The following is a 12781-nucleotide window of genomic DNA, read 5'->3' as shown; positions in this document are numbered from 1 at the left end:
ATGGTTGTGAGCCACCATGTGGTTGCTGGGAATTGAACTCAGGACCTTTGGAAGAGCAGGCAATGCTCTTAACCTCTGAGCCATCTCTCCAGTCCACAAAACTAAATCTAAAAAAAAAAAAAAAACCCAAAAACTAATATTTTCATTAGGTTTTTTTTTTCTTGAAAAAAATCACATTGTTTCTGGTAGAATGTTTCACTTAAGCCCGCGTTTGTTAATTCTGCAGAAATACAGACATGTGGACAACATCATGTTTGAGAACCACACTGTGGCTGACCGCTTCCTTGACTTCTGGAGAAAGACAGGCAATCAGCATTTCGGGTATTTATATGGACGGTACACAGAGCACAAGGACATTCCCCTTGGCATCAGGGCTGAAGTGGCTGCGATTTATGAGCCGCCTCAGGTACATGGCTGTGCGTGACGGGGCGGGTTGTTTCTAAGGTGCTGAAGTGCCCTCCAGATAGCCTCTTTCCTTGTTTTTGCTATCTCTTGCTGTACACTCTTGGGCATGCACACATTATACATAGATGCACATGAAATTATTGAAGAGCAAGATCACAGCCTTGCTAGGTGGTGACACACGCCTTTAATCCCAGCATTCGGGAGGCAGAGTACAGAGTGAGTCCAAGGACAGACTCCAAAGCTACAGAGAAACTCTGTCTTCAAAAACAAAACAAAAAGACCACAGCCTTATTTCACATAGCTCGTTAGGTAGACTTCCCTTGCAGTCCCAAGTCCCAGGTCCGTCCCCTCACTTCCTAATCTGTGTGGTGGCACATGCCTGTGACCCCGACATTAGAGATGAAGGCAGGAGGATCAGAACTGCAGGCTCATCCTAAGCTGCACAGCAAGTCAGACTCACAGAGATCTGCCTGCCTCTCCCTCCTGAGTTCTGGGGCTAAGGGTGTGTGCCACTACCGTCTGGCTGCCCCTTTGCCTTCTAGGTCCCTGTAACATAGCCATAAGGTTCTGGTTTATAGTGATACTCCTGCCCTGGGCTTGGTAAGCTCTGTTCCTTTCAGGAAATGACATCTGTTACCGCTTAAAAACTCTCTTCCTCTAATTCTTGTTTTTGTTTCCAAACAGGGCTTCTCTGTAGCTCTGGCTGTCTTGGAATTTACTCTGTAGACCAGGATGGCCTGGAACTCAAATTCTTCTGCCTCTGCCTCCTGAGTGTTGAGATTAAAGGTGTGGGCCACCAGCACCTGATTTCCTCTAAGTTTCTTAGGTTTATTTTGTGTATACACAGTGGAGGTCAGAAGACAACTTTGGGAGTTAGTTTTCTCTCCCCACCAGGCCATCAGACTTGGCAGCTCTCGGCTTGTTGAGCCATCCATCTAGGTGACACATGCTCCAGCCACGGCCAGAGCCCATCAGATGCTCCAGCTGAGTAGCTGAGTATCCCAATTTGGGGTGTACGTTTATTTTCTTGGTTCTGTAGCCAAGACACTGAGTCAGAGGGACAGTGCACCAAAGCGGTTCTGGGATGTCTGCCACCTTGCTGTGGCAGTCTGCCTTCCAGCCAGGCTGTGTAGAACAGAATTACCTGTCCACGGGAGTTCTGAAAGCAGCTCCATTCCCCGAGTGGAGGTTTCCTGTAGGCACACAGCAGACCAGCCTTCCTTGGGGCCCATTTATGTTTGTAGCTGCAGATCTTCAGCAGGGGGGGGAGCTGGCGGGTGGAGGTGGAAGTTGTAGAGGCACCGCCCATCAATTCTGTCTTCTGTTTTCTAACTATGCTGCCTCATAGATTGGTACGCAGAACAGCCTGGAGCTTCTAGAAGATCCGAAAGCTGAGGTGGTTGATGAGATTGCTGCCAAACTTGGCCTGAGGAAGGTATGAGGCCTCTGCCAGCCAGGTGACCTTGGGGAAACCTGGGCTCCATGCTTGGGGGAATCCACAGATGGAATGGCTTAGTCTAGTGTGGGACCAAACCCCTAGCTGACAACGTAGGCTAAACCCTTTGGACCCTCGTTTGTGTTCATTAGTGCAAATTGCTTTGATGGTTCTGGCGTAAAGTGAGGTGAGCATTCTCTGGCACACGCAAAGGTGAGCTTTATGGCGCGTGTGTGTGAGTCCTGACTCCCCTCCCCCCAGCTCTGCTGGCTGAGGGCCTGCTGCCTAGAGCAAGACTCTTAACTATGAGCCCACGTAAAAGGTAGTCACCGTACCTGAGGACAGTTACCACATTGTACACTGTAGGTGTACTCACTGCTCATGTGGCTTGCTTCACTTTCTGTCCTAGGTTCCTGGTACCCTTCCTGCATCAGCATTGATCTCCTGTGTCTAATGTAGGTCCCCAAACCCGAAGTTTTCATGGGTCCTGTGTCAGTTGGTAGATAGGAGGAAAGAGTCCTTCCAGTCCGTGCCTCGATGAGGGCCTAGGGATAAGGTTGTGTTTTTTGTTTTAAGACGCATTCTTGTTTTGTAGCTTGCTCTGATCTCAAACTTAAATCCTCCCCCCTGCCTCAGACTCCCACTGTGAAGATTACAGATGTGTGCTACCATCCCTGGCTTGTTAGCATTTACAGATTCACCCTGTGGAAGTCCAGTTCAGTATTAGTAGTCGTGCAAGTTTTGCCCTTTACTTGGACAGGGAGGAATGAGCTGTGTGTATTGGTTCGTCTTACCTCTCTCTGAGAGGGCCGGAACCCTAGGTACGTGACTGCGGGAGTCACAGCAGAGTCTTCCCTGCTGAGTCAGCACCTTATTGTCAGGTCGTGGTGTGCAAATTCTGGAGAGAAACTGGGCCACACTTGTGTTTCATAACAACATAATATAAAGTCTGAAGCTACTTAAGTTACTATCAAAATCCAAGTCCCTCGGCTCTCTCTTGCCTTAGCCTGTTTTGGACTGTGCTCATTAAATGGATCCTCAGGACTTGCTTTCTCTGGCACCATCCTTTTTGGTTTGTGCTCATCTGAGCACTGTTAAAACAGCAGTGATCCATAGGGTACCAGTCTGCTGGAGAGGGTGGTGGCCATCTGTCGGTTTTCCCAAGGATGCAGGTGGATGCTTTGCTTGTCCTCTGGCTCCAGTCTGACAGGCTCTCAGCTCTCAGTGCCTTCTGACTCTGGAGGTCAAGGGCGGCCTAGGTGATAGAGCATGCAGACCGTGTTGCAGTGGGGCATTGAGGCTGCACAGTACCTGGGTTCTAGGATTGGCCCCAGTGATGCAGCCTTGTGCCCTCAGCCCTCTGTTGTGGCATTCCTTTCATCCTAGGTGACTCTCTCCACAGAGTCTGTTTCTTCCTCGTTCAGGACCTACCCCAGGACACCTTGCTGCTTGCTTCTTGTCTGTCTTCCTTTTCGGAGCTTAAACTCCTTCTTGGTGCATCCTGTTGGTCTCAGTCTCAGTCACAAGATGTTCTGACTTCTAACAAAGTGTGGGCTTGAGTGGTCCTGAGCAGAGCCTGTTTGCAATGGATGAATGTTTGTCATGGCAGCACCAGAGGAAGGTGCCAGTTTCTCCCTGGCAGCAGAGTCAAGGAACTGTGCTCTCAGCTTTACCTGGCTCAGGAGCCAGAAGGGTTGTCTGAAGGGCACTGCTTTTATGCTCCCTGGACAGAAGCCGTCTGTTGTATGGAGATACTCAAAAGATGCTTTCCTTTTCCATTAAGGTTGGATGGATATTCACGGACCTTGTCTCAGAAGATACCCGAAAGGGTACAGTCCGATACAGTCGGAATAAGGTGAGATGGAGACAGGAATGTTGCTTGGCCCGAGACCTCATTAAGGTAGAGCTGACTTGGATCTCTCCGTCTCTGCACAGCTTGCCAGTAACTTGGAAGACACTCTTCCTAGTTGAGGCTCAGCCTGTTGATCCTGCTCCACAACGCAGACCCCACTCACCTGCCCTTGCAGTTTTGTGGGAGTGGGTTACCCCAGGCTTTTTAATATGAGTCCCCAATGGCTGGGAATCACAGCTGTTTGTCTCAGTGTTTTGCCTCAGGTATTTTTGAGGTGCTGTAGCTCAGCTCTTTATTTTTTTTAAGACAACGATCTCAGTATGTAGCATTGGCTAGCCTGCAACTCATTGTATAGACTAAGCTGGCCTCAAACTCAAGAGGTCCACGAGTTTGCTTCCCAAGTGCTGGCATTAGAAGCGCTCTTTCTTATTTTTTTTTTATTTAATTTTAACTTGTTTGATTTATTGTGCCTGTGTGCACACATGTGTCATGGCACACATGTGGAAGTCGGGACAGCTTGTAGTTGTTTCTCTCCTTTCACCGTGGGGGCCTTGGGATTGAACTTAGGTCAGTCAGTCTTGTTAGCAAGCATCTTTACCTGCTTTTATCTTGCTGGCCCAGCTCTTAGTATTTTCTGCAGAAGAAATGGAAGCTTGTTTTGACACATGCTGTGAATTTGATATGCCGCCTCTCTTGGCTTAGGACACCTATTTCCTGAGTTCAGAAGAATGCATCACTGCAGGAGACTTTCAAAACAAGCACCCCAACATTTGCCGGCTCTCTCCTGATGGGCATTTTGGATCCAAGTTTGTTACTGCAGTGGCCACAGGTATAAATGGGACAGAGTAATGCCATAGATACTACTGCCCATTAATGTTTGTTCTTCTTTGCAGCAGCTTTTCATTCTTAACTTGGTTATAATCAGCTTCTTAGTGAACCTTTGGGGGCATAGATTCCTCCTTTTGTTTTACAATAAAAATTCTGAGTTAGCATCATCCATGAGACTGGGGCCAAGTCAGAACTTCTCCATGGCTATCTTCAGGTCTAATGTTCTCATCACAAGTCTAGGGTAACTCTTGCTTTTGGATGTGTGCCCCTTTTCAGCAGCTAGAAGTGACTGTGCCAGAGGAGAGACTTCTGCTTTCCTGACTCACTGCACTTGGTATTGTGAATGGGGCTGCCATTATAACAATTTTCACAAGTGTTAAATAATACATGTCTTACACATTATAACTATATAATAGGTTGTAATCTATACAAACATGTACCAGACCTTTGATTATATCCCTACAGAAAAGTCAGGCATAGGGCCATAGAATTGAAAGGTGTAGGGATTTGGAAATTGAGAACCAAACTGTAAGCATGTGATCCACTTAGCTAGATTTTAAAGTATGCACGGATTCTGACTGAAGGTCTCTTTCCCCTAGGAACCAGCAGTCCTCTTGTCTAGGTGACCTACTTTCTGGTTCTTACAGCGTCCTTCCCACTTCACACAGCCTGCATTCAGGGGCCTCATTCAGGCTGCTGTTTCTTAGAATGCCCCCACCAGTTCACACTGCCTGAGCACAGGGACCTAGATCGGGTCTCTGCTGCCTTTAGATTACTGGTTGAAGAGACTTTCACCTTGCCAGGATTTTTAAGCCTTACTAAATGCTAGCAAGCTTGTCTTTCCTATGGCCTGTGTGGATTTTTTGTTTTTGAGTGAACTCCTTCTGAGTGAGATACGGTGGCGGCTTTGCTGTTATGTCGATACAGAGGCATGTTAATTACCGCACATATGGGCTGATGACAGTTTTCTAAATTGTTGCTATGGTTGAGTGCTGAAGGGAGTGAGTGGAGGTGTTGGCTAGGATTAAGAACACCAGAAAGTCCTTTCTTGTGGGTTGGTAAGGCAGAGGGCGCTAACAAGAATGGCAGGTGTGAGGGTGCTGTATGGTCTGGATACACACAAGGCTGAGCAAGAGATCCACCGTAGCTCCATCCTGATCGCCAGGGGGATGGATGGCCTCCTGAGATGCTTCATGCTTTATCTTGCTCAAGCTGAGCCGTGTGCCCCTCAGTAGGTATTGCAGTTGTGTGCGTATGTTTTCTTAGTGGTTTGTAAAGCAACATAGGGGTTGCCTACATGAATGTGTAGGGGCGGAGACATGGATCAGTCCTTACTGTTTGTTAAACCTCTGTATCTGGCAGGATGCCTAGCAATTTCAACATCCCACAGAAGCGAGCAGTGCCCTGCATTGAGACAGCCAGAAACACCTTCAGAGGCTCCAGCACTGCCACTATCACTGAGAATGGCTGTTCTGGGCGCTTGTGGGCTTCCATAGTAATTCATCTTCTTAAATTACTGTCTCTAAGCCGGGTGATGGTGGCGCACGCCTTTAATCCCAGCACTTGGGAGGCAGAGGCAGGAGGATCTCTGTGAGTTCGAGACCAGCCTGGTCTACAGAGCTAGTTCCAGGACAGGCTCCAAAGCCACAGAGAAACCCTGTCTCGAAAAAGAAAAAAAAAAAAAATTACTGTCTCTATGGGGAATTGGTCCTATGGGCCAAAGGAACTGGCACATTTTTAGATTTTTAAGTAGCTTACATCTTTTTTTTTTTTTGGTTTTTCGAGACGGTTTCTCTGTGGTTTTGGAGCCTATCCTGGAACTAGCTCTTGTAGACCAGGCTGGTCTCGAACTCACAGAGATCCGCCTGCCTCTGCCTCCCGATTGCTGGGATTAAAGGCGTGCGCCACCACTGCCCGGCAGTAGCTTACATCTTGGAGACTGGTTACTTTCAGTTACTGAGTCACATTGCTTGTTGAGAGTTTGGGAATCAGATCATCTATGACATTCTCTTAAGGGACCTGGAGCTGTGCAGTGATGACGTAATGACTGGCCTTGTCTGTAGAAGGTCTGTGCTCAGCCTGCTTTTCTGATGTCATTCTCCAGATGGGGCATTGACTGAAGAAGAGCTGCGCAGGGCTGCAGACCTCGTCCAGGGCCTGAGCCATCACGGCTTCCTAACTCAAAGGGAAGTGTACTCTTTCCCCATTTTAGGGTCTTTGGCCAACGACAAGTGGGGACCCTGGAGAGGAACTGAGAAATACCTGCTGCAGTCCCATCTCCTCATCGGAGAGGATGCTAGGAGCTACATCCTGGGAGTTGGTTGTCAAGGACCGGCCTCAACAAAAACACTTATTACTAGGGTAGGGGCATGGGAATTTTAGAAATAATAGCAAATATGAAGACGCCTAAAAATAGTAAGACAGAAAACATAGAAAGTATTGGGAGGGCATTCCAGTGACTGAAATCATGAAATTCGCCCACATTTATTTTTCCACAGCTTTTATACCCAACATAAAGGGTGTGTGGGGGGAAGTAACAAAAGACTTTATTAACATGATACAAAGGATGGCTCACACAGCCAATCACATTATCACTCTGAGACATGTAGTCATAACATTCTGTAGTCTAGGTAGCAGAGATGCTCTAGATCATGTATCCTGAAGACCGCCCCTCCCCAGGTGACCTCACAGTTAGAAAAGAAGGAGCAGAAGTATGTTTGCATATCCTGACCACCTGTCAGGATGGCACGGACCTATCTTAATGTTAAAAGAACCAAGCAATCGGCCGGGCGGTGGTGGCGCACGCCTTTAATCCCAGCACTCGGGAGGCAGAGGCAGGCGGATCTCTGGGAGTTTTTCTTGGCCAGCTTGGTCTACCAAGGGAGTTCCAGGACAGGCTCCAAAGCTACAGAGAAACCCTGTCTCGAAAAACCAAAAAAAAAATTCTGCCTGTAATCCCAGCACTCGGGAGGCAGAGGCAGGCCAGCTTGGTCTACCAAGGGAGTTCCAGGACAGGCTCCAAAGCTACAGAGAAACCCTGTCTCGAAAAACCCAAAAAAAAAAAAGGACCAAGCAATCACATCCTGAGTTGGGGCGGGCAACTATGCCTGTCAGTCTCCAAATTCTCTGACCCTCAGACAGGGTGGAATGGGCCTGCATTTCTCGGCCTCCACAGTTAGTGCCTCTGGTGCTGGGCTGGTCTTCTGCAAGCTGAGCTCGGGTACCAAGGCATAGCCCCTTGCCTTTGCCCATGGGTTTTCCTGGCTCCCTGTGATTTTCCACAGCTTTTCTGACTTGTCTGTGTATAGTGGTTTTGCTCAAGTGAATGCCACATTACATGTGAGGTTTTCATCGTTGGCTGTCATGTGTGTTTTTTCTCCACTTGAGAAAGGAGTGTGTGTGTAGTTCAGGTTACCAATATCACTCCCCCACCCCTCCCCCTTTTTTCTGATGCTAGAGATTGAACTCAGGGCCTCATGTTTGCTGGATCTACTGAGCTATATCCTGAGCTCTCTTTGGAAGGTAGGGTGGGGAGGGGAGGATCTCATGTGGTCCAGGCTAGCCTTAAACTAGCTGGAATTAGAAACACGCATCGCCACGCCTGGTTTCTGATGCTTATTTATACATACTACTTTCCATTCTCTTCACACAAGACTTTTCTTTCCCTCATGACCTGTCACATTTGAATGACTGATCTGAAAACCAGCTCCAGTTTGCAATACCAGAGCAAGTAGTTGGACCTATATGACTTCCCTTGCGTTCTCCCATCCCCGGTTCTCTGCATTCGAAGCCTTTTGTCTGCTATGAGACACATACACAGCTGGGCCTGGCTGTGCTGATGACGTGGAATGGGCTCGTTAGGACCGAAGAGCAAGTGCCAGGCTCTGATCAGCACTTTGAGCTGCAGTTGGCCTTCTGCATGTAATGATGGATCGCTCAGCTCGGGCTGCCTTGCCTTTGGTTCCACTCTTTTCGATTGTTTCTCAGGTGTGGTTCAGGTGCATTTGAAACCCAGAGGGTCTGGCTCTCGTCTCTGATTTGTAACTGTTTTCAAGCTGAACCAGAGGTAGAGTTTTAACATCTCCATCGCTCAGAACAATGGACACTGGAGTTATCTGGTGTGTAGCCCTGATTCGTGGAGGACACCTACCCAGGCTACGCTTGTTCTGCCCTCACCCTCCTAATGTCAGGCTCTCTCGGAAATAGCCATTTATACTCTCTTTGTCCTTAATATTTTCGTAAAACCATATTCACATTTTTTTTATAAATTACAATGTAACAGATATGTAAATTTGTTAATTTGTATTTTCTGTGTATACCTTTTGTGTTTGTGGACAGATGTGTCATAGCTTGTGTGCTGTGGAATGCATGCCGAGGTGGGAGACCCCTTGCAGGAGCCATTTCTTCTGTATTGTGTGGGTTTAAAGATCAAATTCGAGCAGACGATAGGCGCCCTTACTCGCTGTCTCTCCAGCGCCCCCAGTTAAGTCTTTGTGGCTGGTGCTTGGGAAGAGAGATGTATACAGAGCAGTATGTGTCATGAGTGAGCGGGACTGTAGAGACTGTGGGTGCCCAGCATTATCCCGCATCATAGTATATGTGTCATGAGTGTGCAGGACTGTAAAGACTGGGGTGCCCAGCATTATCCCGCATCATAGTGGGAAATCGTGGGCACTGACTTGTAAGACCATGTAGAGTTCTGTAATCTGATTGCTGCATATATTATCTGTGTGCTAGGATCAGTTTTATCTTTTTATTATTTAGAGAGAATGTAGGGTTGGGGTTGGAGTACCTATGCATATAAGAGTGGAAGTCCCTTCTCTTTTCCTCGGTGGGTTGTAGGTCTCAAACTCAGGCCAGTCTTCAGGCTTCTGTGGCTGAGGTGTTTTTGTTTGTTTTGTTGTCTTGGCGTCTAAGCTGACCTTGAACTTGCTGTGTAGCAGAGGATGACCCTTAATTTCTGATCCTCCTGCCTCTACCTCCCCAGTGCTAGGATTCACCACTATGCCTAGTTTATCCCAGAGATTGAACATAGGGCTTCCTGTATGTAAGACAAGAACTGTGCAACCCAGCCCCATACAGTTTCTATTTTGTTACCTCCACACCTGTACTTCCAGCCTCCTTCCCTCCAAATCTCACTCAGACGCTAAGGCTGGTGCGATGTGGGACAATGTCTGTCTTTATACTCTGATGTTCCAAACTGAAAGTCTGTGTGCTGTAAGGGCAGGAAACGCCCCACAGCTCTGGACTCTGAAAACAGGCTGTGGAGGAGTGAGCCTGGTGCCCCAGACATCCTTCAGACTGCCCAGCAGAGTCTTGACTGATTGCTTCCTACCAGCTGGAGGATAGGTGTCATGAAATGCTTCTGATTACCCTTGGTAGATTCTCTTAGAAGGTTTTTCTCTTACAGGTGGTCCGGACAACCAGGTTCATTTTGAAGGGTACCAGGTATCCAATCAGTGCATGGCACTGGTCCGAGATGAGTGTCTTCTACCTTGTAAGGATGCCCCTGAGCTCGGCTATGCCAAGGAGTCCAGCAGTGAGCAGTATGTTCCTGATGTGTTTTATAAGGTAAAAAATACGTGAGAACAAAAAATATTGAATATCTATAGGTTAATGTGAATCTGTCTTGGACTCTTGTGATCTTGTTATACTTAGGAGTGACACCTGTGTCAGCGTTGTGTCTGGAGCCCGGCTCATGGGTCAAAGCGTCTGTCATATTCTGGAGCTTATTGTTGCTTACGCAGACTTTGGTGGCATTGCATGGCGTAGTCAGAAAATGAATCATATGTGTTTGGTTTGGTCATGTTACACCAAATCTTACTGTTGCAGCCCACTTCTGCTTTGTAAAGATGAGAGGCATTTGACCATTGTTGGAATTCTGGCTGCTACAGCCACTCAGTCTTGTGTTGTGGAAGGACGAATGACAGTAGGGAGAAAACACCAAGTCCGAGGCTAACAAACGTCCAGCAGACACTGACTAAGGCGCCCTCTTAATGCAGGCAGCTGGAGGTCCAACCAAAGTCCTGTGTCTGTGCAGAGTCGTATCTTCCTTGAGTGAGGCGTCCAGGTACCCACAGCAGTAACAGACACCAGCTGGGGAAGTCGATGAACTCGAGTCTTCCTCCGCACTGCAGGCACCCTGGTACCGTGGGCTGGACATCAGGGAGCTCAGGAAGTGGTGACTTCTCACCCTCAGGGGTTTTACTCTTGGACTGTTGTTTTCTTCTCCCTGTCACAGAGTTGGGGGGAGCACCAAACACACCCTCAGACAAGAAAGCCTTGAAAAATTCTTTGAGACAACATGCTCGCATCTGAAGTGGGATGAGGGCAACCTCACTCACAAAGCCAGCTTTGCAGTGAGCTCAACTTTCCCAGCATAGTGCACCTCATGGCTCACAAGACAAGGTTGTTTCTGTTGTCCTTGTCTGGAGTAGCTTGGTTGACTTTCTCTTAGGGTTGGTTTTACTCATGGTTCCTGTGGTTCCTATGTCCAGTCGTAATGTTGCTGTGCTCTCTGGGACAACTCTCGACCTTTCCTGCTCACAGGGATGGCTTCTCACTGTCACGGCCCCTGCCTTGTTTGTTTGTTTGTTTTAGATCTCTGTATTTTATTTTGTTTGGGGGGGGGGCAGAGTCTCACGGTGTAACTTGTCAGTATGTAGACCTGACAGGCCTCAAACCTATGTAGATGTGGTTACCTCTCCTGAGTGCTGGAGTCACGAGGTATACACCACCACACCTAGCAGTATTTATATTTCTTAAGTATGGGTATTCTCTGCAAGTATGACGGTACTGCATGCATGCCTGCCACCCATAGAGGCCATCAGAGGCTGTTGTCTTCCCTGGAACACGAGTCACAGATGGTTGTTAGCACTGTGTGGGTGCTGCAGACTGAACCTGGCCCTCAGGCCAATCAGCCAGTGTGCATAATGGCTCGCCAGCTTTTTTTTTTTTTTACGATTTAGTTAGCTTGGCAGTGGTGGCTCACACCTTTAATCCCAGTACTCGGGGGACAGAGGCAGGTGAATTTTAGGACAGCCAAAGCCCACAAAGAAACCCTGTCTCAAAACAAACAAAGGGCCGGGCAGGGGTGGCGCACGCCTTTAATCCCAGCACTCGGGAGGCAGAGGCAGGCGGATCTCTGTGAGTTCGAGTCCAGCCTGGTCTACAAGAGCTAGTTCCAGGACAGGCTCCAAAGCCACAGAGAAACCCTGTCTCGAAAAACCAAAAAAAAAAACAAACAAACAAACCAACAAACAAAGGGTAAAATTTTATCGACAGGGTTGCTATCGCACGGGCAGCTCTTTGGGTGTCTTGTGTAGACTGTCCACTGAGGTTTACTTTCTCTGTTCTTGTTTGGTTTTGTGTGGTGGCTGATGTTTCCCAAACAATGTCAAATGACTGTGTCCACCCCTGTCTGCCTGCTTTCTTTTTTTCTTTTGTTGAGGGAAGGGGTCTCACTATGTCGCTGCCCCCTAATTTATAGTCCTGCTGTCTGCACCTTCTGTGTACAGGCTTTATGAGCATGAGACAATAGACCCAGCTTTTGTCTTGCTTTTGTTTGATACAGGGTCTTTCTATGGAGACCTGGCCGTCCTGGAAGTCACTATGTAGACCAGGCTGGCCTCAACTCACAACAGATCTATCTGCCTGCCTCTGCCTTGCAGAGTTAAAGGTGTGCACCACCATGCCCGCGTTTGACTGGATTTTCATCTTACAGGTCGGGCTTTCAGATTCCATCCTTAGCTATGAGTCTGGTAAAGGTGTTGGGTTTTTATTTTTAAAGTAAAACCGCATAGGAAACCTTTCTTTGTTTTTCTCTCTTTCACCAGATCCCTTTGTTTGTCTGGTCTGTGTCAGTGAGAGCATGCAGGAGTGCAATGCGTGTGTGTAGCTCCTCGGGATTGAGACACCATTCGTCATTTGTTTACTTAAAAGCAGGAAAGAGCCAAGACACCTAAAGCGGGCAGAGGAGGCGTATTGTCTGTGTGGACAGAAAGTTATCCCCCAAGGATCAGGCTGTTGCTGCTTATTCCCAGCACTGAAGGGTGCGAGGTCTAAGAGTTGTTTTGTTCTCGGCTGCCTGCACTGCACACGAGGACCACTGGCAAATGCCTGAGCATAGTCACTGTGGGCCCTTGGTTTCTGCAGAAAAACGGGAAGACGTGTAGTGATAACTTTTTTAAAAGATTTATTTTAATTTTTTTGTGTGTGTTTGCCTGCATGTATGAATGTGCACCTCATGTGTATAGTGCCCA

At 47.8% G+C, this 12781-nt stretch overlaps 1 protein-coding gene across 1 annotated transcript in view; it reads left to right on the top strand.

Annotated features, from left to right (window-relative positions):
* The window catches only part of Nploc4 (NPL4 homolog, ubiquitin recognition factor), a 45963-nt gene that overhangs the window by 20468 nt on the left and 12714 nt on the right, over positions 1–12781 (top strand). The window contains exons 8-12 of the mRNA XM_005350857.3: positions 227–406; positions 1754–1840; positions 3624–3695; positions 4395–4521; positions 9931–10091. Coding sequence (XP_005350914.1) covers positions 227–406; positions 1754–1840; positions 3624–3695; positions 4395–4521; positions 9931–10091 — 627 coding nt within the window. The remainder of the gene's footprint in view (positions 1–226; positions 407–1753; positions 1841–3623; positions 3696–4394; positions 4522–9930; positions 10092–12781) is intronic.

Source organism: Microtus ochrogaster, chromosome 7 (assembly GCF_000317375.1).
Source record: "Microtus ochrogaster isolate Prairie Vole_2 chromosome 7, MicOch1.0, whole genome shotgun sequence".
Classification (NCBI taxonomy): Eukaryota; Metazoa; Chordata; class Mammalia; order Rodentia; family Cricetidae; genus Microtus; species Microtus ochrogaster.
Note: the sequence above shows the minus strand (reverse complement) of the source record. Positions and strands in the feature narration are given on the sequence as shown.